The following is a 23530-nucleotide window of genomic DNA, read 5'->3' as shown; positions in this document are numbered from 1 at the left end:
GTTAACAGATCTCCAACAAGGGTCTGAAGAACACACACTGGAGAAAGGATAGTCTCGTCAACAGTGCTGGAGAAACTGTGTATTCTACACCAGAAGTCAGGCCTGACCTCTGTGTTGACTTGTAAGAAAAAGTCAAGTCAAAGCTGAGGGAAGATGAGGAAAATAAGGCACACATACATTGTCCTCTCACCAAACGCTGCCACTTTGACCATCAAGTCTCTGAAGAAGTGTCTATCTCATGCTGGGGCTCAGATAATCTATAGTCTGATGATAACCTACAGTCTGGAGAAATAAAAGTGTATACCATATTGATTCTTTTCATAACCAAGGTATCATCAATTGCTCTTTTTGGCTAACCAAAGAGGAACCAACACTAACCATGGAGGTTCAAAGGGCACCACGGGATAAACCCAATGGATCGACTTACATCCTACTTAGGAAGCTGCAAAAAGAATGTGTGAGCAGGATCATCAGCCTGGGGGTAAATGTCCCCAATCTTCATCTTCACACTCCACAAAGAAAGACTGTTTGTGACTGGAAACCACATATCCTAGATTACGATAGCCCAAACGATTGTACAGCAGGGAAAGTGAAATGGAAAGTATGAAGAGACTAATACTGACATTTGGGTGGAGAACTTTTTTTTATTGCAGTGTCCTGGTAGGTTATTCAATCCCAACTTGTCAATCTTAAACACACGTGACATTAAATGGACTCAGTAGTATGTGCGTGTAACAATAACAATTAAGAGGGAATGGGCAGGCATGGGAATAGCTCGATTGGAGCAAGGAAGGGTTGGGAATGAGGTAAATTCACTATTTGTATATAAAATTCTCAAAAATTAATTTTTTATTGGCTTACAAAACAATAGGATGCCACATAAGATTTTCATGGGTATTCCATTTTGTTTTATTCTCCCCAACTTCTTTTTCCTGCTGTGCCCTCTTGTCCCCAGTATTCCCCCTTCCTTCAGACGACGCTGTTTAAGGGCTCTGGCCCCATGTCAGCACAAAGCTGGAATGTTTACTGTCAGCTCTTCTATCTGGAGATGTTTTTGCATCTCTCATCTCTTAACAGGTCCTGTCCTAACTTATTACTCTTCCCTTGGATGGTAGCAACAACTTCCAACCCACCCCTACACCTAGTCTCTTTTTAAGAGTCATTTTCAGAATGCAAATATATATCCTTATACATTATCCAACCAACACCCTCGTTTTCCAGACTCTTTGGCAGCAGCCAGCTCCCCATTTGTTCTGTGTATGGGATGGAGTGTGCATCTTTTGTCTTTCTCTCACTCTCCTGTTACTGCATGGGCTTTTCTCATCCAGTCTCATGGAATTGCTCTCCTAGTCTTAGTTCAAGCTTGATTCCTGTGTAAGCTTGTACCAAACAGCTCTCCAGGCATCTCAAAACACTGCCACCTCAAAGATTCTACTTTAAAGCCATGTTTACCTCAAATAACCCAAACTAGATCATTTATGTACTACCTTTGGGAGATGGTACTGCTGCCTCTTTAGACAAAATGACACCCAAAGAAAACCATGTGTTTTGTAGTTAACAATTAGTGAACAATATTAAACTATTAGTGAGTAGAGCAGAAACCTCTGATTTAGTTGAATGCTTTATTTATGGATGTTTATAATGAATGTCATAAATATTTACTTCAGGTAGACCAATGAAGAATATTGCTTGATATTTATTTTTACGAGTTTCTGCATTTTTATGCATATGTGTGTACTCATGTGTTTTTATATGTATGTAAATGCATATGCATTTATGTGTGGGTTCACATACACATATATGTGCATGCATGTAGGGGCCAGAGGCTAACATCCGATATTTACTTCTCCACTGTATTTTTGAGACAAGGTCCTTCACAGAGATTACTTTTCGGCTAGCTGGGCTGGCCAGCAAGCCTCAGGGATCCCCTAATCTCTACATCTTCTGGAATTGTAAGTGCATAAGACTGCATCTGTTTTTTTTTTAAAAATCCTTGCTGTTCCTCAGTCTCTATTTTCATGTTTTTAAAAGTATTTCAGGTAAAAATATGTTGCTAATGGGCAAAACTGACTAGTGTTCCCTAATATAGCTGATGCATGGACATTGTTAATCATTACTTCTTTCCTATGTCCAGTCAACATTTCTCAATCTATATCAGTAGCTGTTGGCCATACTCTCTTGTCCTCTGGCTCATGAAAAGAGTGATGGTAAACACATGGGAAGCAGTCTTTAGAGACAAGTCTTCTGTTACCGAGGTCTACAGGAGAGGTAGAAATGAGACAATAGAAATGAACTTCACTGACTACTCGATGACTTGGACCTGCAGACTGGTCCTTCAACTTACTCATGATATCACATGTATGTTCTTAAAATGTTTGCTGGAACTTTCCAGTGTGCCTATCAATCACCTTCTTCACTAGAAGACTGATATACTAATCCTGGTATGGGGTTGAAAGTCGGAGTTTTTTCAAGATTCTTTGAAGAATCCTTTGTTTTCCCCCAATTTACTATAATCCATGCTACCCATCCCAACATTTTAAAAACATTAATGTGGATATTTACCACAGTATTTTTTACATGTTAGCAGCTTGTGTGTTCTATAACATGCATTAAATCATTTAGCTATCATACTGCAAGAAGGACAATTAGTCTCACTTTACAGAAAGAAAACTGAGGCATGCAGGGTGATGAGTGTCATTTCTTATTTCTAAGATGTATTGTCTTAGTTAGGGTTCCATGAAGACTATGACAATGGCAACTCTTATAAAAAGCATTTAATTTGGAATGGTTAGGTTTTCAGAGGTTTAGTCCATTATCATGGTGGGTAGCCTGGCATTGTGTAGATAGACACGGTGCTGGGGGAGCCAAGATTCCACATTGTGACCCACAGGGAGCAGAAGGAAATTGTGTACCATGGTGGGCATAGCTTGAGCATATACAAGACCTCCAGAAAACCAGCCTCCACAGTGACATACTTCCTCCAACAAGGCCACATCTACTCCAAAGGGCCACACTTCCTAATAGTGTCACTCCTTATGGGCCATGCATTTAAACACATGCGTCTATGGGGGCCATACCTATCCAAACCACCACATTCCACTCCCTAGCCCCCATAGGCTTGTAGCCATAAGATAATAAAAAATGCATTTAGTCTAACTTCGAAAGTTCCCACAGTCCATCACTGTCTCAACAATGTGTAAAATTCAAAGTCTTTTCTGAGATTCATAAAATCCCTTAACTGTAATCTCCTATAAAGTCAAAATTAAAAAAAGAGATTATATACTCCCAGCACATAATGGCAAGAGGATATATATTACCATTCCAAAATGTAGGAAAGGGAGCATAGTGAGGAACAAAGCAAGACTGAGAAACAGCTGGGCAAAACTCCAAACTCTAGATCTGCATGACTTATGTCAAATAATTCATCAGATCCCCAACTCCTTTCAGCTTTGTTGACTGACTTTCTCTTGGGCTGACTCCACTCCCTGTTTGCAGCTTCCTCAGCAGGTGTCCCAAGGCTCTGGCATCTCTAACATCTTGGGGTGTCCCAGACAATCCAGGTTTCTTCTTCACAGCTTCACCCAATGGCCTCTTTAGGCCTCCATGCAGGGGCACCCCTGCCACACAGCAGCTTTCCATAGTCTATTATGGAAATTCCATAACCCCTTGCCTATCCTTGATTCTAAATAAACACATTTTCTGTGTAGGAGATAGTATCTTCAGTACAAATGAGCGGAGTTTAGCTTCTGAGGACAGCAGGGTTGCAGGGGTCTGGAAAAATGCAATTAGTTGTTGGGAACTGTGGTGTAGAAATGGCTCCAAACCATTTCAGAGGAAATCTACTGGGTCACATCAGTGAAAATGGTAGGGTTAAAAGCTCTTGAGTTCTTGCCCTCCACCCAGGCAACAACTAAGCTGTCCTAGTGCACATTTTCAGAACTCTGAGACTCAATATGAACAATGAGAGGAAAGCCACTGGACATCAAGGAAGAGAGAGGTTACTGTACCTAGCAACACTCTCAATCACTAAAGATGGAGAAAACAAGGCATTCCAAGACAAAACCAACTGTATACCTATCCACAGATCTAGCCCTACAGAAAATACTAGAAGTAAAAATCCAACCCAGAGAGGTTATCTACAGCCAAGAAAACACAGGAAATAAATAATTCCACACCAGCAAAAACAAAAGAAGGGAAGCACACACAAACACATACATTAACACCACCAACATAAAAATAACAATAATGAACCGTTATCGGTCATTGATATCTCTCAACATCAATGGGCTCAATTCCCCAAATAAAAAACAGAGTCTAACAGAATGAATGTGAAAACAGGATCTGTCATTTTGCTGAATATAAAAAACATACCTCAGCAATAAAGATGGACATTACCTCAGAATAAAAAGCTGAAAAAAGTTTTCTAAGCAAATGGACCCAAGAAGCAAGCTGGAGTAATCATTCTAATATCTGATAAAGTAGACTTTCAATCAAAGCTAAAGGAGATGAACAAGAATACATCATACTCATCAAATGAAAAATCCACCAAGAGAACATCTCAATTTTGAACATCTATGCCCCAAGTGCAAGGGCACCACATTTGTAAAAGAAAAATTACTAAAGCTTAAACCAGTCATCGATCCCCGCACATTGAGAGTGGGAAACTGCAACACTTGACTCTCACCAATGGACAGGTCATTGAGACAGAAACTAAATACAGAAATAATGAAACTAAGAGAGGTCATGAATCAAATGGACCTAACAGATATCTACAGAACTTTTCACTCAAACACAATGAAGTGCTGAGAAGAAGGTATATTCAGGGACCACTAGGTCAGGGAAGAAATAGAGAAAGATATTAAAGACTTTCTAGAAAAAAATGAAAATGAAGGCACACATATTCAAACTTATGGGACACAATGAAAGCAGTGCTAAGGAGAAAGTTCATAGCACTAAGCATCTTCATAAAGAAATTGGAGAGTTCTCTTACTAGCAATTTAAAAGCACATGCACGTGTACACACACACACACACACACACACACACACACACACACACACACACACACACAAACATACCCAAGAGGAGTAGATGGCAAGAAATAACCAAACTGGGGGCTGAAATCAATGAATTAGAAACAACGAAAACAATACAAAGAGTCAACAAAACCAAGAGCTGGTTCTTTGAGGGAAATCAGCAAGCTAAACAAACTCTCAGCCCAACTAACCAAAAGGCAGAGACAATATCCAAATTAATAAAATCAGAACTGAAAAGGGGGACATAACAACAGACACTGAAGAAATTCAAAGAATCATTAGGTCTTATTTTAAAAACCAGTACTCCACAAAATTGGAAAATTTAGATGAAATTCCCAGATAGATACCACCTACTAAAGTTATTCGACATCAGGTAAACTATTTAAATAGTCTTATAACCCCTAAAGAAATAGAAACAGTAGTTAAAAGTCTCATAACAACAACAACAACAACAACCACAACAGCCCAGTTTTGGTGCAGAATTCTACCAGACTTTCAAAGATGAGTTAATACCAATACTCCTCAAATTATTCCACAAAATAAACAGAAAGAACACTGCCAAATAGTCATCTTGATACCTAAAACATACAAAGACTCAACAAAGAAAGAGAATTTTAGACCAATTTCCCTTATTAACATTAATGCAATAATACTCAATAAAATACTTACAAACTGAATCCAAGAATACATCAAGAGCATCATCCACCATGGCCAAGTAGGCTTCATCCCAAGCATTCAGGTGTGGTTCAATATACAAAAATCCATCAATACAATCCTCCATATGAGCAAACTGAAAGAAAAAAAAACCATACACAATCATCTCATTAGATGTTGAAAAAGCCTTTCACAAAATCCAACAACCCTTCATCTTAAAAATCTGGTGAGGGGAAAACAATTGAGATGTAATCTGAATAAATTAATTAAATAAAAAAAAGAAACACTATGAAAAAAGGGGAAAATCTGGTGGATTGGTACCAATTGGGGGCGTCCCCTTCTTGGGGAGGTGGGTAAGGGGGGGATGGGAGCAGGGCATGGGATCATGATGTGGAGTGATTAAATAAATAAATAATTGAAGAAAAAAGTCTTGGGGAGATCAGCAATACAAGGAACATACCTAAACACAATAAACACAATATACAGTAAGCCAATAGCCAACATCAAATTACATGGAGAGAAACTTAAAGTAATTCCACTAAAATCATGGACAAGACTATGGCTGCTACTAAAAACAATCTACAAAGTCAATGTAATCCCTATCAAAATTCCCATACAATTCTTGACAAATTTTTGAAAGGTCAATTCTCAGCTTCATTTAGAAAAACAACAACAACAACAACAACAACAACAACAACAAAAACTGTCAGGATAGCTAAAACTATCTAACAATAGAAGAATTGTTGGAGGTATCACAATTACTGATTTCAAGTTGTACTACAAAGTTATAGTAATAAAAACAGCATGGTTGGCATAAAAAAACCCAGACATATTGATCATGGAATTGAATTAAAAACCCAGACATAAATCCACACATCTATGGTCACTTGATTTTTGATAAAGAAGCCAGAAATACACATTGGGAAAAAAGGCAGCATCTTCAACAATGGTGCTGGTCAAATTAGATGTCTGCATGTAGAAGACTGTAAATAGATCTGTACTTATTACCCTACACAAAACTCAAGTCCAAAAGGATCAAATACCTTAACATAAAGTTAGATTTGCTGAAACCAACAGAAGAAAGTGGGCAACAGCCTTGAATTCATTGACACTGGAGAGGTTCTGAATAGAACACCATTTACACTAACATCAACAATTAAAAAAAATGGGACTTCAAGAAACTGAAAAGCTCCTGTAAGGCAAAGGACATTGTCATTTGGACAAAAAAGCTGCTCACAGAATGGGCAGATATTTTTTGCCAATTCCACATCTACTAGAGGCCTGATGGAGTAGAGATCTAAACAGATTTTAAATAGAGGAAACTCAAATGGCTGAGAGAAACTAAAATACTGTTCAACATGCTTAGCCATCAGGACGATGCAAATCAAAACTCTTTTGAGATTCCATCTTACACCTAACACAGGTGGCAGCAAATGCTAGTATGGATATGAAAAAGAGGAACACTCATCCTTTGCTGGTGAGAGTGAAAACTTGTGCAGCCACTACCGAAATCAGTATGGTGGTTCCTCAGAAAGATGAGACTCACTCTACACCAGGATCCAGCTATACCACTCTTGGGCATATACCCAAAGCATCCTTCATCCTCACAAGGACACTTACTCAACCATGTTCATTGCTGCTGTATTCATAATAGCCAGAAATTGGAAACAACCTTTGTGGCTCATCAACTGAAGGATAAAGAAAAAAAATGTTATACATTTACACAATGGGGTATCACTCAGCTGTTAAAATGACATCATGAAATTTGTAAGCAGATGGAAGGAACTAGAAAAAAAAACATCCTGAGTGAGGAAACCCAGTAAGATACATATGGTATATCTTCTATTCACTTATATGTGGACATTAGCCATTAAATAAATGGTAACAAAGCTACAGTCTGTAGTCCTGGGGAGGTTAGGTATAGAGGAAGGGACTAGTGGGAATATAGATCTCCCTGGGAAGGGAAAATAAAATAAAATTTTTATGGCTAGACTGGAAACAGGGGGCATGGGAATAGCAGGATCAGATGGGGAGGGGAAGATGGAGATAGAGGCGGATGGGGGGAAAGACAGCTGGAATTGAGGGACATTTGAGGGGTGATATGGAAACATAGTACAGTAGAAACTTCCTGAAACATATGAAGGATTTTCTAATGAAGTGTCCAAACAATGAGGGAGATGGAGTCTGAACTGGCTGTCTCTTGTCACCACACAAAGCCCCCAATACCGGGAACTGGGTTACATCCAATTAAGTTGTTGGCCTAAAGGATCCCTTGAAAATCCCCAAACGACTCAGGCTGTTGCTGAGAGAATAGGTTGCTCTCCACAGATTGACAGTAAGGCTCAGTTGCTTAAGACAACACCCACACAACCCACTGTGTGGAGAAGTTGAGCTGGTGCCTACACAGAACCTTCACCCCTACATGCTAGTGTCTTTGGTATGGGAAGGCACTACGCATGCTACCAAAAGAGAAACATAAGCACAAATCCAGACACAAATCCTTAGATCTACAATCTATCCCGCTTACAAAATATGCTACGGTAATGGTGGCAGAAAGCTAGTGGGAGTGACCAACCAACATCTGATTTGAATTAAGTCACACTCTACAAGATGGCATATGTACTCAACATTGCTTGGCTGACAAAGAACCAGAGGATTGATAGCCCAGAGACCTAGAGGAAACTGAAATGCTGTGGTTTGAAAAAAGGTAACAATAAAAGGATTCCTAATGATATTTTGTTATACTTAGAGATCAGTGCCTCATTCAGGTATCATAAGAGAAGCTTTCTCCTGTAGCAAATCCACACACACACACACACACATGCACGCACACATGCACGCACACACATGAGAGAGAGAGAGACAGAGAGAGACAGAGAGAGACAGAGAGAGAGAGAGAGAGACAGAGAGAGAGAGAGAGAGAGAGACAGAGAGAGAGACAGAGAGAGACAGAGAGAGAGAGACAGAGAGAGAGAGACAGAGAGAGAGAGAGACAGAGAGAGAGAGAGACAGAGAGAGAGAGAGAGACAGAGACAGAGACAGAGAGAGAGACAGAGAGAGAGAGAGAGGGAGAGAGAGAGAGAGAGACAGAGACAGAGACAGAGACAGAGAGAGAGACAGAGAGAGACAGAGAGAGAGAGAGAGAGAGAGAGACAGAGAGAGAGACAGAGAGAGAGACAGAGAGAGAGAGAGAGACAGAGAGAGACAGAGACAGAGACAGAGACAGAGACAGAGAGAGACAGAGAGAGAGAGAGAGAGAGAGAGAGAGAGAGAGAGAGAGAGAGACAGAGAGAGAGAGAGAGAGAGAGAGAGAGAGAGAGACAGAGACAGTAGGGCAGAGAAGGGAGGGATAAACACCTTGAAACATACAGCTCTAAATGGAATGTCTCCGTCAAATCCCACCCTGCAGAGCTCAGAGAACCTGGTGTGGTGGTGGTGTAGGTATAATCTCTTGGTATGGATTCTTCGCCTGTAAGTAAACAACTGATTGGCCTATAGCTGAGGAAGGAGATAGGAGGGAGGAACTCCAGTACAGAGAGTGAATGCTGGGGTGAAGTGAAGTGTGCAGGGGTCCATGCTGGGACTCTGAGGAAGACAGATGCATGGAACCCAAACAGAGGTAACCAGCCATGTGGCAGAATTTAGAACAGAATAAACATGAGATTAGTTAAGGGTTAGTTAGGGATCGTGCCTAGCCATATCGGCCTAGGCTTTTGTAAATATATTTAAGACTCAGAGTAATTATTATTAGGAACCCGGTCATGGGTGAAAAACATGGGTTACAGAAAACTCCCTTCAATCAGGGGCAGGGAGGAGAGAAGGTGGGAGGGACGTAAGAGCCAGGAGTTGAGGTTCCAAGGAGAACAAGGTCCTCTAAATCAACCAAGCAAAGCTCGTAGCATCTCACAGAGACGGAAGCAGCAAGCACAAGGCCTACAGGCACATATATATGTAGTAGCTTTCTGTTTAGTATCTTTATGGGACTCCTGAGTATGTGAATGCAGGGGAGCTCTGATTCTTCTGCCTTCTGTTGGGCTCTTTTCCTTCTGTTGATTGTCCAGCTTCAATGTAACGGGTTTTGTTTTTATCTTGTTTTCTTACGTTTTGTTGTACTCTCTTAAAAGCCTGCTATATTCTAGTGATAAACAGAAAGGGAGAGGCTCTGGGTGAGAGAGGTGGTGGGAAGGAGCTGGGAGGAGTAGAAGAAAGAGAAACTAATCAGAATATATTGTATGGGGAAAGGTTTTCATTCATTCATTCATTCATTCACTAATTCATTCTTTCTCTATTCATCTATCTATAAGCTATTTATTTATTATTATTTTTTTTTTTTTCAAAACAGGGTTTCCCCATGTAGACCTAGCCATCATGGAACTCACTCTGTAGACTGGGCTTCCCTTAAACTCAGACTCACCTACTTCTTTCTCCCAAATGCTAGAATGAAATACATGTGCCACCACCACCTGGCAAAGAATCTGTCTTTAATGAAGAGGGGGAAATTATTACCCTACAGATAACCATGCCTTGTGAACCATCCCTCATATAACATATGAGCTTATTTAAACTATAAAACTCCAGAGGCCTACCACTCCCCCTTGCTTTGCATGTGCTTCCTAAGGCTCCAGCTGCCGTTTCCCTGTTGCTGGGTGCAAGGCTCCATGACCCTGCATGGCACCTTTCTCTTTCTCTTAGCTGTAAGTGAAGTTTGGCCTTTCAGCTCTCCAAGTGTCATTCTGCAGTGGTTTGCCATTGCCAGAGTCTTTAAATCTTTTTAAGACGGGAAGGAAGAAGCCCATCTTTGATTATTTTCTAGCTTCTGGAAATCTTTGTTGTTTCTAAACTTGTAGAAGAGACACACTGCTGTCTTTGCTTTTGTCCTCACATGAACGTTTCTCTACATGCACGTATGCGCCTTCTTCTTTCATACGGATGCCAGTTTTACAGGACTAGGCCCAATCTATTCCAGCCCTATATAGTTCCATTTTTAACTAACTACAGATGAAATGACTTTACTTTTTTTTCAAAAGGCCACATTCTCCGATGTGATAAAAAGGAGCAAGCAGGCAGGCAGGCAAGATAACCTGTGACAGGAAGTACTTATTAAAGCCACACACTATCCTATGATTTATCACTTTTATTTGTAGGTATATATCCAGAAAATGGGTGGACATAGAGACCAAAAGGTATGTGCAAATCAAGAATTCTCATCAAAGCTTTAGATATGTTAGTCACCAAACAGAGCAATTCAAATTCACAGAGAAGCTGATGAATAAATTACCATATATTATTTGGTATATATGCCAATCAGCATACAGGGATGAACTCAGTAAGGCATTTCATTTATGTGAAGCTCATTGACCAACAAAATGAACGAATGGTGACAGATGTTAGAGCTGTGCTTGCTTCTGGAGAAGGATGCCAAGGAAGGAGCTTTGAATAACAAAATGCCAACACTTTGGTTGGAAACTTTGGAGATGCTTGTCTGCATTCACATGGAAGTTCAGATTCATCAGCTGTGCACATAACGTGTGCTCATTTCCCAGCGTATGATTTTTGTCCTTATTAAACTATTGCTTTACAAAGGAAATTGCAATGAACTGTATCTCATTGCTTTTACCAAGAGAGAACAAATGACTTTGACTTCTTTATCACTCAGCACACATCACTGCTGTTTTTCCTGAGCAGGTTTAATCATCAAGCAGCAGGTGGAGTGGAGATAAAGATAAAGATAAACAAAGTGAGGAAGAAGAGTCACACAAACTGGTGAGTTGAGCATAAACAAAGTTGACTGAGCTGGATAGAGTCCGTAGTCCACCCAGTGTTTTGTGATTTCTGTCTAATTAGATACCATTCCTGATGTGTGCTTTGGAGAGGACTCTGGCTTTGGTGTTACTGCTCTCCATCACTACTTTGGTGCCTGGTAAGTGTGATGTTCTGAGATTTTTAGGAGATGAAGCTTTCTTTCAGGCTTACTTTGGACTATGATCATCCTCTTGCTTCAGCCCTGGGACTACTGGAATTACAGGTATACACCTTTGCTGCTGGCTAATAGGATGCTTTAATATTCTGCAATGTACCTTTAAGCTGATTATTGTTGATAAGCAGGTTTTCTCTTTGGAGATTATTCTATTATTTATCATGAACTGGAAGATGGATGAATGTCTGAAAAGATTTCTTGTTTTCTCCATCTTTAAAGTTGACATATAAGAGAGAGAGAAAGAGATAGAGATAGATAGATAGATAGAGACAGACAGACAGACAGACAGAGACAAAGAGACAGACAGAGAGAAACAGAGAGAAAGAGAATGGAGAGACAGAGTCAGAGCAACAGAGAGACGGAGACAGAGAGGAGAGCTGAGAAGAAAAACAGTGGGATCCAGAGTAAAGTGGAGGCACTGCACTTAGCTAGGAAGGGACAGTCCTCCATCTAAGGAAAAGAGGGATTTTGTGGTCTGCATGCAGGTCAGTTTGTATTCACTGGTGCCATAGATTACAGGGCCTTTCTTAAAGTAAAGAGGTGGGAAGTTACTAGTGGAAGGAGGGGGCAAGATAAGGAGCAGAGTCAGTGAAATAACCATTACAAAGAGGGGACAGGTGAGCCTGCTAAAGTGGTAGAACTCTCGTCCTTAGTTCTGTTTCACCAGAACTGTAGCTCCCAAGCAGACTGATCCATGTGAAAGCAAATTGACCTTTCTTCAAATACAAAATACCAGTTTATGTCCTTCTATTTCAAATTGTATAAAATATAAGTCTGAGATGAAGTCCACCATTAATAATCTACTTTCATCAATGAAGAAAGCATGAGAGGCCTTTACATAAAATTAATTTAACCTTCTTAAAAATGTTTAAAAGTATATATATATGTATGCATTTCCTGATCCTTTAAAGAGGCAAACTTAGTTTTAATGATTTTCTTGATTCTCTTGTGTTCACTGATTTTGGCTCTAATTTTTCTTCTGCTTACTTTTGGGTATAATTTGTTCCTTGTTTTTTTGTTTCTTGAAGTTGGAATTTAATTGATTGATTTTAGATAAATTTTCTTCTCTAATACAAACAGTCAAGTCTAAAACTTTCCATGTAAGTACTACTTTTTGGTATTCTATAAGTTTTGACAATTTCTATTTCACTTAGTGCAAAATATTTGAAAAATTTCCTCAAGAGTTCATTTTCACTAAATTGTTATTTTAAAAAATTGACATCATCTCCAAATACTTGTGGGGCCAATTTACTATTATTGGTCTCTAGTTTAATTTCAATATAGTCAAGGAACTGGCATGGTATGAATCTATTCTCTAAAAATTGTTAATATGGTGGGCCAGAGAGGTGGATCAGTGGTTGACAGAACTGGCCGCTCTTTCATAGGACTTTGGTTTGATTGCAGATGCCCACACAGAAGCTCACAACTATTTGTAACTGCAATTCCAGGGAATCTAATGTGCACACAAGTGGTGCACACAGATGCATACAGGCAGTATACCCATACCCAGAAAATAACATTTAAAAATTGTAATATGTTTTATTCCTCAGGATATAGTCTATGTTCACAAAAACTCCATAGGAGCTTGGAAAAAATGTATTCTACTATAGGAAGTCAATTTGTAGAGACATAAACTATAGTGAGCTGATGACAGTCCTTATGTTCAGTTATGCCTTGCCTGACTTACCTAGTGTTGGTTCCTCTCTTTCTATAGAGGGATGTGAAATCTCTAAACTACAGCAGTGTATTTACCTGTCCTTCCAGCAGTGTGTAGCAGGTTTTGCTTCTTCCTCTAGACTCTCTCTTGTTAGGTACCTACAAGCTAAGGATTGAGATTTGTTCTTGGAAGAGAATTGACTGCATCTTTATACAATACCCATCTTTATCCTGAATATCCTTTCTTCATCTCAAATTCTCTCTCTCTAAAATTAATGAAATTATCCACCTTCTGTTTAATGATAACATAGAGTGTGAAATCACCTTCCTTCACAGTCAAACATCTGAGAGTGGAAAAAGAATGGTTTCTCAAAAGATAGAATCTTCAACAAGCATGGAAAGGATGTGGAGGTCTGTGGTAGAAACATGTCCACTAAAGAAGAAGAGGCCATGACTTCATTGTTATCTTAGAATAGAGAATAAATAGGTTGTAACTGAAACAATAAACAAAAAGTAAGATCATGCCACAGTGCATAGATTAGGACAATTTTGATTGTTAAGTACTCTACAGAAACCAAGAAAAGTAATTGCCAGAGGAACGCTGGAGCCATGCAACTAGAAAGTCTAGTATTTTTTTTTTACTTTTTTTTATTATTAATTTACTCATATTACAACTCAGTTGTTATCCCATCCCTTGTATCCTCCCATTCCTCCCTTCATCCCACTTCCCCCCCTACTCCTCTCCCCTATGTCTGTGACTGAGGGGGACCTCCTCCCCCTGTATATGCTCATAGGGTATCAAGTCTCTCCTTGGTGACCCATTATCCTTCCTCTGAGTGTCACCAGGCGTCTCCATCCAAGGGACATGGTCAAATATGGGGCACCAGAGTTTGTGTGAAAGTCAGATCTCCTTCTCCACTTAATGGTGGAGAATGTCCTGTCCATTGGCTAGTCTGGGTAGGGGTTCGAAGTTTACTGCCTATATTTTCTTTGACTGTTGCCATGGTTTGTGGAGGATTTCAGGGCCCAGACCCGCCTGTAGTTTTCCAGGACCCACTGGATCCTTCTATTTCCTCATTCTCCCAGGCTAGAAAGTCTAGTATAAATGGGTTATCATTTCAATTCTTCCTTTTTGTCCAATGGTTACAAAATAAAAATAATACATAAATAAAGTAGAAAGGAGGGTAACCATTGAATCATATTTCATTGGGATTCTAAATTTATTGAAAATAAACTTTTACATTATGTACTAAGATGCCTACCATATGGTCAAACAAAATGAACCAGAGAGTGATGTAGGGAGGAAGCATGTAAGATCAGCTCATGAGAAGATGCTCACACTGACTAAGACCATGTCTGAAGATATGGTTAGTACATGGTAAAGTGGAAGAGCTCCCTTGTAAAATACTGTTGGTTAAATGAGCTGTTTATACATTGGACACCATTAATTAATACCTTGTAAATGTGATTTTTCCAAAATATTAAAATACTTTCATTCCCAGATGTCATAACATCTAATTTGTGTCTTACAATATTTTTGGTAACTTTAGTCATGGTTAACTGATTATCTATTGTGTTGAATAAGACTTTGTTGAAAAAGAAGGTGTTTACTTTACATTAATATGTAAAACAGATTTTTCTCATCTTTAAATATTTTCTAGATTCAAGTTGTTCAATTAAAGGACAGGATGATCCATCTCAGTTTGCATATGATGATAGTCTTCCTCATGAAGTGGATGACACTGAGAAGATGGAGAGTGAGTCTTGCTTAGAAAAGTAGCTGGTACCTTCGTTGTAGCATTCCAGCCTTATGCTTAGTAGAATCACCTAGTGGTACAAGTGCTTTGCTGTGATAGGTCTTGAGTAATCGGACTGCTATTTTTCAAACAAGGCATATCCTTGTTTTCCTTTAAGCCTTTGTCAACTTGAAGTGATGGAAAGATCATGGGTATCATAGTTCCTGTTCTATGGTTGTGAAGGAACACTATGACAAAGGCAACTCTTATAAAAGAAGACATTTATTTGGGGGCTTGCTTACAGCTTCAGAAGTTTAGCTCAATGTCATCAGGGTGGGGGCATGTTGGCACTCCCTTGGCCTTTTGAAACATCAAAGCCCAACCCTGGTGACACACTTCCTCTCACAAGACCACACTCACTCCAGCAAGGTCACACCTCCTAATCCTTCTAATTTTTTGAAACAGTTCCACTCTCTTGTGATTAAGCATTCAAATTTATGAACCTATGGTACGATTTCCATTAAAATCACCATAGTAGGTTTAGTTTCCTCTTAGGTCTGTGTTAAAGTTCCAGCTTTTTCTTTATCTGGTTATATGGTCTTTATTTGGCCATAAAATGTGTGTCTTGCTTGTGTGCCCAGAGGAGGCAAGTGATACTACAACAAGAAAGGAGAAAGGTTATAGGAAAGCCAGTGCTTATTCATGCAAAACGTTTCTCATAATATAACTGTTTCTGATTATGTTAATGTGAGGTCATCCTGAAACTCATATTTGTCATAGGTGAGTAGGAACAGATGCCTTGATTGAATAAACAACCCTCAGTAAACTCTCATCAGTCAGTGCCTTTTGCCATGGAAGGAGGCATGAGGGCTCAGTTGGAAAATCTTGACGATTCTGGAGTTTGATTTAATCTTTTCATAGATGAATACAGTGGTCAACTTATGTATTTAGTTCTAATAGAGTACAGAAATAAATTCTGTGGGCAAAATCCATAGCTTAACTGTCTGTGAGTTTACACTTATCTAATAGGAAGGAAGGAAACTTTTCTAAGTATTAGTTTTGATAAGTTTACATATTCCCAGTAAAGTTATACAGTTTTCATGGTTTTTAAATATATGCATACCCTTTCACTGGAAGTACATATTTCTAAGGACATTCTATTTCTACTGATTATTATTTTTCATGAGATGGTCAGGTTAGAGAAATTATATAATCATTTTACATTCAATTGCTTTTACTTACTTAGTAATCTGTAAATAAAAAATAAACACTCAAATTTCCAGCACATTTAATGTGAATGCCATGAGTTACTTTCAATGACAGTGTCTTTATATTTTGTACCTTCATGCTTGTCTCAATCCTTAGGAGGAAGCTTGCTTATTATTTTGGTGCTTATCAAAACTTAAGACAATCACATGACCAAGTAGTCCATTCTGTTTTCCAAGGAGCACAAATTGTGTGATGACACCAATATTTTCCGCCACCAAAAATTTAGGTTTAGAATATTATTTTTGTAACTTAATTGTGTTCTCATGTCTGGCTTATTTGATCTTGGGCCAAAGACTGAGAAGCAATTGTCTGTTTCTAAACATCAAAACTCCTGTGTAAACTTCAAATACTTTACAATACAGACTGATTCACCAGAATATATATATGAGAGGACACAACTGGTTCATATTTGAATCTGTTTAAAAGTAATGCATAGTTTGTGAATTATAATTTATTACATAATTGTACTGTTTTGAGAATATAGTTACCAGAACAGAAGATCTTTTAGTACAACTTTATGTAATCTATTGTAGGTAAGTTGAACACACCAAATCCTTTATTAAGTGCTCCCACTTCTCCCTCCTCGTTCTCTGTGTGTGTGTGTCCAGATAGCACTACAGTGCTGGTACACATGGGTGCAAAGGCTTTGCTGAGATGCCCTCCTATTCCGTCAACAAAAGGAAGAAGTATAACATGGGAAGTAACCAATGGAGGCAGGTCTACTTGCATAATGCCCTACACAATAAAGCAATGTCAGCTCCAGCAGCTCCAGCAGCTCCAGCATCCCCAGCAGCTCCAGAAGACCCAGTCTGAAACCATCTGTACTGACAAGAGAATCACCTGGGCCACCACACCTGGCCAGTGTGGTAACCTTCAGATCAATACAGTGGCCCTGGAGCATGATGGGAGTTACTCATGTGAGATAGAAACACCTGAAAGGAATTTCCGAAAAGAATATGACCTTCAAGTGCTAGGTAGGTGACAACTCATTGTGTGGTATTTCAGGTCACCAGATTTTAGATAGAAACAAATGCCTTTGTAATTTGTGACAAGACTGAATATTTTTCTTTCTGTCTCTATAGTGCCTCCTAAAGTAGCCATTTTTCCAGGAGGAAATGGAACTGCAGTGTGTGAGGCAATCGCGGGCAAGCCAGCTGCGCAGATCTTTTGGACTCCAGATGGGGATTGTGCCACTAAGAAGGAATCACACAGCAATGGCACAGTGACAGTCAGGAGCACATGCCAGTGGGAGCAGAACCATGTGTCTGCTGTGGTCTGCTTTGTCTCCCACTTGACTGGCAACCACAGTCTGTCCACAGAACTGAATAGAAGTAAGCACTTTTTTTTTAAAAGGAGAAATAATTGATATTTACCTTACTCTTCTATGAAAGATAAATGTTCTAATTTCATTCTGTTTGTGAGAAATACGAACACTAGTAACATGTTTTTAGTTACCACCTGCACGTCTTATCAACTAGCTATAATTTCAAGATGTTTCCATAGTTGATGTATAAGGTTCATTGATTTGCTAGAAAGGTTCACAGAACAAGAAAGACACCTTGCTTACTGTACTGGTTTTATTATAAAGACTGCAAGATAGAGATAGACAAATTTAAGAGATTCATAGGGCCCTTTTGGAGGAAAGAACATAGAGCTCCACACCATCCCAAGGACTGCTGCTCTCTGAGTTCATAGGTCTTCAGAATGTATTAGTTAGGATTTATATTAGCATTTTGTTATATATTATCGATGGTGATTAGCTCATTCTCCAGCCATTATTCCTTTACAAGAGATTTAATGGTGGTGATGGTGGTAGTATCATGTTCCAAGTCCCAACTCTCTAGCCACAGTCCAGTCTTTCTGGTGACAGCCCCCACCGTGACATTCATTAGCAGCTTTAGACAGCAGTCACTTCACTGGCAATACCAAAGATATTTTTATTATGGTGGCAATTCATCTAGGCGCTGTGTTTCAGGAGATGAAAGACCATAGATATATTTCTTCATTTTTTTAAAAGTTGTATTTTTAATATTTATTTATTATTATGTATACAGTGCTCTGCCTGCACACACACTTGCATGCCAGAAGAGGGCATCAGATCACATTATAGACGGTTGTGAGCCACCATGTGGTTGCTGGGAATTGAACTCAGGACCTCTGGAAGAACAGGCGGTGCCCTTAACCTCTGAGCCATCTCTCCAGCACTATTTCTTCATTTTTAATTAAAAATACTTTGAGAAAGGGTCTCCCTGCGTAGTCCTGGCTGTCCTAGAACATGTAATTAGGCTCTGATCATCATAGGTCTCATTTTTGTATTTCCCTTTCTGTGTTCAAAACAGGATTAAGGTTGATCCATTCTCAAATGTTTTTCCAAGTTGTTCCTTTCCCCCTAAAAGTCCTATTCATCTAAAGTTTTCCATCTAGCAGGCCAGTAAGGCTCTCTCCTAATCCCATTCCTCCCTGGCCCACAGCTAGTGTTGAGTAACCATTCTGATTCTTCCTATGTTTTAGAGCCTGCCTTCTTCACTTAGCACTGTTAGATGTCTTGTGAATGATCTAAACAATCCTGAAAATGAAAACACCACTGGAAATACCATCGGACTCAATTTTCTATGCAGGCAAAGTGTCAAAACCAGAATGATACCAGTACAAAAACAGATATATTGATCAAAGGAATAGAATTGAGGACCACATATAGGTCCATGCATCTGATATCACTTAATATATAGCATCTGTAATAGGTGGTGTAGGGAAAACTGGATATCTACATGTAGAAGAATGAAATTTGATTCCTCCCTTTGCAAACAGATAAATTCCAAATGGATCAAAGATCTCGATGTTAGGCCTGTAACTCTAAAACTTCCATCAGAAAGAGCAGTAGGTACACTGAGTACACTCAGGATAGAGGCTCGGGTAAGGGCTCTCTGAATAGGACTGTGGTTGCTCAGGAAATAAGTTAAACACTCAGCAAGTGAGACTGTGGTGTGATTGATTCATTTTGTGCGCTTGGCCCTATAAAGCATCCCTAGTGGCTAGTCAACTTGTCCTTTGGGAATACTTAGAACTACTTGACCCAGTGACTTTCAGTGTCAGCTACTTCTTGGATTTCTGAAACAGGAGAGGATATAAAAAGGCAGCAGAGGCTGAGAGATGGGCGTAGGATGCAAGTGGCAGAAGAGTAGGGTCATATAGTAGGGCTAGAGAAGACCGTTGGTGCAGAAAAGAGACTGAGCAAAGTGAAGATAGGAGCCAGAAGAAGCTGAGTTGAGCCAGAAAGATGTTAGGAGACAGGTGGGAGAAGAGCCCATGAAGAATCCAAAAAGTAGTAGGGGAAAAAGAGAAAGCTACATGGAACTTCCTGAGAGTTAAATTTTCTGTTAACTGACTGCAGAGGCAGCCTACAGAGTGGGACAAGAATACTTTGCCATCTACAGACCTGAAAGAGGACTGATATCTAAAATTGGCAAGACATTATAAAAACCTAAACACTAGGAAAGCAAAATAACTAAATTTAAAAAAACGAGCTAAGGAATGGAATAGAGACATCTCAGAAGAAGAAATAGAAATGGCTAAGAACTATGTTAAAAACTGTTTACCATCCTTAGCCATCAGGGTAATGGACATTCAAACTTCTTTGAGATTCTTACCATAACCCAATCAGAATGCCCTAATATTAAGAAAACAAATGTCACTGGATGTGGGGAGTGTGGAGCCTCCATGCAGTTGTGCATGAAGGGGCACCTTCCTGTAGCCACTGTGAAGAGTAATGTGGCTGGCTGTTGCTCAGAAAACTAGAAATGGATGTACTGCATGACCAAACTCTTCCACTCCTGGGAACACACCAGAGTACTGTGACTACAGAGATAATATGCTCATTCATATTCACATATGGCCTAGTCCTAAGAGCTAGGACACGGACACAGCTTGGATGCCAATCAACTGATGAATGGATACCGCCCACGCCTGCAATAATGGCATGAATATTGTAGAGGCTGCTAATTGCTTCTGTTTGTATTTGAGGCCACAGGAGGTAGCACTCATTTTGTATTTTTAGTGTGGCCAAGAGAACATGGACAGGGAGCTGAATGCTCTGCTAACCTAAAGCAGAACAAAACTACCCTCTAAATAGTCATCATTTACCCACAGATTAGTGCAGCTCTCATGCCTCTTCAGAGAAGTTTCCCTTTTCAGTGAATAATGTCTAAAGCAGAAACTCTCAACTGGTCAAGGAAAAAAAAAATCAGAAGGATTGTGAAGGGCAGAGGCCAGGGAAGATCAGAGGAAAACAGCGTATGGACACGACAGGGTCTCTCAGCCCGCAGGCTCAGAGCAGCGGAGTTGTCTGTGCAGGAACTGCACAAGAGCAAGCCAGCCAACAGCCTAGCATGAAGCAGAAAGGGGTCACGAGGCCCTGACCGTCCAACTGAGGATCTATGACAGTTAATGGTTTCTTGAGGAGAAAGAGTCAGTTATCTTTAAGGGCATTGCTCCTTGTAGGTCCCAACCCAGGAGCATATGGGCAACAAAGACTGAGGCCAATGAATGGATTATTAAAAAAAAAAAAGACACAAATTTGGTGGAATAAAAAAAAGTAGGGGGTATGGATCTGAAAGGAGTTAGAAAGAAGTGTTTGAGTTGAGTATGATCTACATCCATTGTATAAAATTCTCATAATTTTTATTTTAAAAATGAAAAAGAACAATGCCATTGAAAACACTAAAGTTTTCATGGGATGCATGTCAGAGGGCTCAGAAGATCTAAGCAGGATTGGACATGAGAACCTCCTCCCGAGGTCTAACTTTCCTGCTAGCCTAAGTTGCAGTGCAAGCTGTCTGAAAGGAAAGGCAACTGGTATTACTACCTAACGGTGAAGCTCGTGAGCAACAGCAAGGCTGGTTGCTAAGGTGCAGCAATGGCAGTCATATCTTGGCAGCAACCAATAGCTGTCTAATTATACTTAAGGTCCACACAATAGGAGGAAAATTATGGCTGGTACTAGAAACCTAGCTAACTGCTCAAAGTTAGTGTAGACATTGATGTTAGAAAAAAACCGATCACAGCCCTTTACTAAGCTGATATTATGCTATCTAAATTCTAAATATCTTCAAACCCACGAGTAAGTATGGCTCTTAACTCTCACCAAAGATGCTTTTCTTTGCAATAGGAACCATCACAAAAAGCCACAAATGGTCAAAATGTAAAGAACACTCATCATTGGATGTTTAGCCCCCATGAATACATCTACAACATAATTCCTACGTCTAATGCTCAAGGAACATGCCAGAAGAGGGGGGACAAACCAGTATAAGAGCCAGAGAACCAGAGAATCTACAGTAAGATTGTGTCTCCTAGAAATGACAGGGAGCTTCACCCATGGAACCTCAATTATATGGCTTCCCGAACAAGACCTGAACAATAGATTTGCAAACACGGAAGTGGGGAATCTCGTGGGTCCTCACCCCTAGAAAGGAACTGCAGTTAACTAAGGGGTGCTGAGAGTAGGAGAAGTTGTCCTCCCTCAGGGATTGCCCTCTAACTGGTTATAAAATGTCAAGAGGCCAGCCTGAAGTCATGTACATGATGGGAAATAGAATGGATTCAGCAGATCATATTTGCATTTTATGTATATTATGTAAAGATAACAATATAAAAAGAAGAGGCTAGGAATTTGAGAGGGAGCATTGGGATGTAGGGTACCTGGGGGTGGCGGGAGGAAGGAAGTGGACTGGATGGAGCTGATGCAATCATAGTTACGTGAAAGTAAAATGTCCATGGGAAACCTTTATATAACTGGGAGGTATTGACAATATTTAATGTGCATTTATTCATTTAAAAATATTTGCTAATGCCTGTCAAGCACAAAGGCTAGACTTGAATTCCAAATTCAGTCCCAAAATGATGATATGAACTGTATTTGAATTATAATTGATAAGATTTGTTGAGTTGACTGTCTCTAAAACTTTAGGACAGCGTTTAATGATTTTCAAGCTGTTTGTCTATAACGTCTTATTTAGAACTATTGTCAAACTGACCTGACTTCTTTTACCCTTGCCTGTATTTACAGGCACCACCAGCTCCCTGCAGTCCTTGCTGACCATTCTCTATGTGAAACTTGGCTTCTTTGTAATTACTCTGCTCACCGTAGGATTTGTGTCCTTCCAGAAGCGAAATGAATTCAGGTAGGAACCAAAACCTGAAATGTAAAGACCCACCAGTGAGAAAACATTGTCCTACACTCAAGTTCACAATGGACTGGGAAAGTATGCTATGTGGCTCCGACATGGCTGTTCCCTCAGAACGTTTTCAGCATCAGGCTAGTTTGAGCAATGGAGCCCAGGCAGAGGTGCACACAGCTCTGGCAGGAGCTTCTGTCTCACTGCAGTTCTGACCAAGGAGGGTCCTATCCTGGCTCCCTCTTTGAGGATTCAGTGGCAGAAATGAAGTGGCTGGAAACTTTATAAGAGTTTGTTTACAAGTTTTTAGATTTCTGTGAGCTTCTTCTGTTCACTCCAGTTAATTGTACTGTATGTTGTTTGTTTTTGTTTATTTCTAGAAAATGAAAACCTAGATTTCTGGAAATCCATTAGTCTGAAGATCAGTATAAGAGAACAGCCACCTGCAATCAAGTTTCTCATTGAAATCCAGCTTACCTGCTCCTTCTGTCTTCAGGATTGTTAGAATTCATTCCACAGGTGGCAGTAATGTAGTATGAATACACAGGCGAAAGCTTGGGGCTTTTCATCATATGTGCTATGAATTCCCATCTACTCCCTCCCTTCCCCACTTACCAGGCCAAGAAGATGATGGCTTAGCAAAAGGCAAACAGCAGTGTTGGATGATTTGTCATCACTCAAGCCTTCTAAGAATGGCTTCCATCAACTTCCTGTTCCTAGGTTCATTTTATGTGTCTGAAGGCGTGACAAACAACACCTTTAAATCAGCCACTAGCCGACCTTCTCTCCTTGCTTGCTTCCTACCTAGTAGCATGACAGTTTCCTTTTGTATTAATCACACAATACATGACTAGGATCCTTTTAGTTTGATTGATTTTAGCAATATCTCCTCACTTTAGTACAAGGTAAAGGTTGGTCCCAGAGAAAGCCCTGCCAGTGTCATGGAGGTGACATTGGAAATTCCTTTCCTGTGTAGAGCCCTGGTGTCTCAGCTTCCTTTGCTGTCTGCATTCTGACTTACAGGGGTTGG

At 39.8% G+C, this 23530-nt stretch overlaps 2 protein-coding genes across 16 annotated transcripts in view; both read left to right on the top strand.

Moving 5' to 3' along the window:
- Positions 1 to 23530, top strand: part of LOC311608409 (cell surface glycoprotein CD200 receptor 2-like) — a 120104-nt gene that overhangs the window by 33919 nt on the left and 62655 nt on the right. For 9 of the 15 annotated variants that reach the window (XM_084800866.1, XM_084800874.1, XM_084800871.1 and 6 more), the window contains one exon: positions 9 to 714. The exons of the other annotated variants lie outside the window; for them this stretch is intronic. In XM_084800866.1, the coding sequence (XP_084656992.1) occupies positions 9 to 125 (117 nt within the window). In that variant the 3' untranslated portion in view covers positions 126 to 714. Of the gene's footprint in view, positions 1 to 8; positions 715 to 23530 lie in introns of those variants that run through there. 15 annotated transcript variants of the gene reach the window in all.
- LOC311608813 (cell surface glycoprotein CD200 receptor 2-like) lies at positions 11478 to 19509 on the top strand (the record flags this gene model as incomplete). The annotated part of the gene is made up of 5 exons (XM_084801444.1): positions 11478 to 11609; positions 14984 to 15079; positions 16936 to 17301; positions 17410 to 17658; positions 19445 to 19509. The coding sequence occupies exons 1-5, from the start codon at positions 11546 to 11548 to the stop codon at positions 19507 to 19509; spliced, it is 840 nt and encodes a 279-aa protein (XP_084657570.1). The 5' UTR covers positions 11478 to 11545.

This window comes from Acomys minous (genome assembly GCF_964271855.1).
Source record: "Acomys minous genome assembly, chromosome: 11".
Classification (NCBI taxonomy): domain Eukaryota; kingdom Metazoa; phylum Chordata; class Mammalia; order Rodentia; family Muridae; genus Acomys; species Acomys minous.
This window is presented reverse-complemented; position numbering and strand designations above follow the sequence as displayed.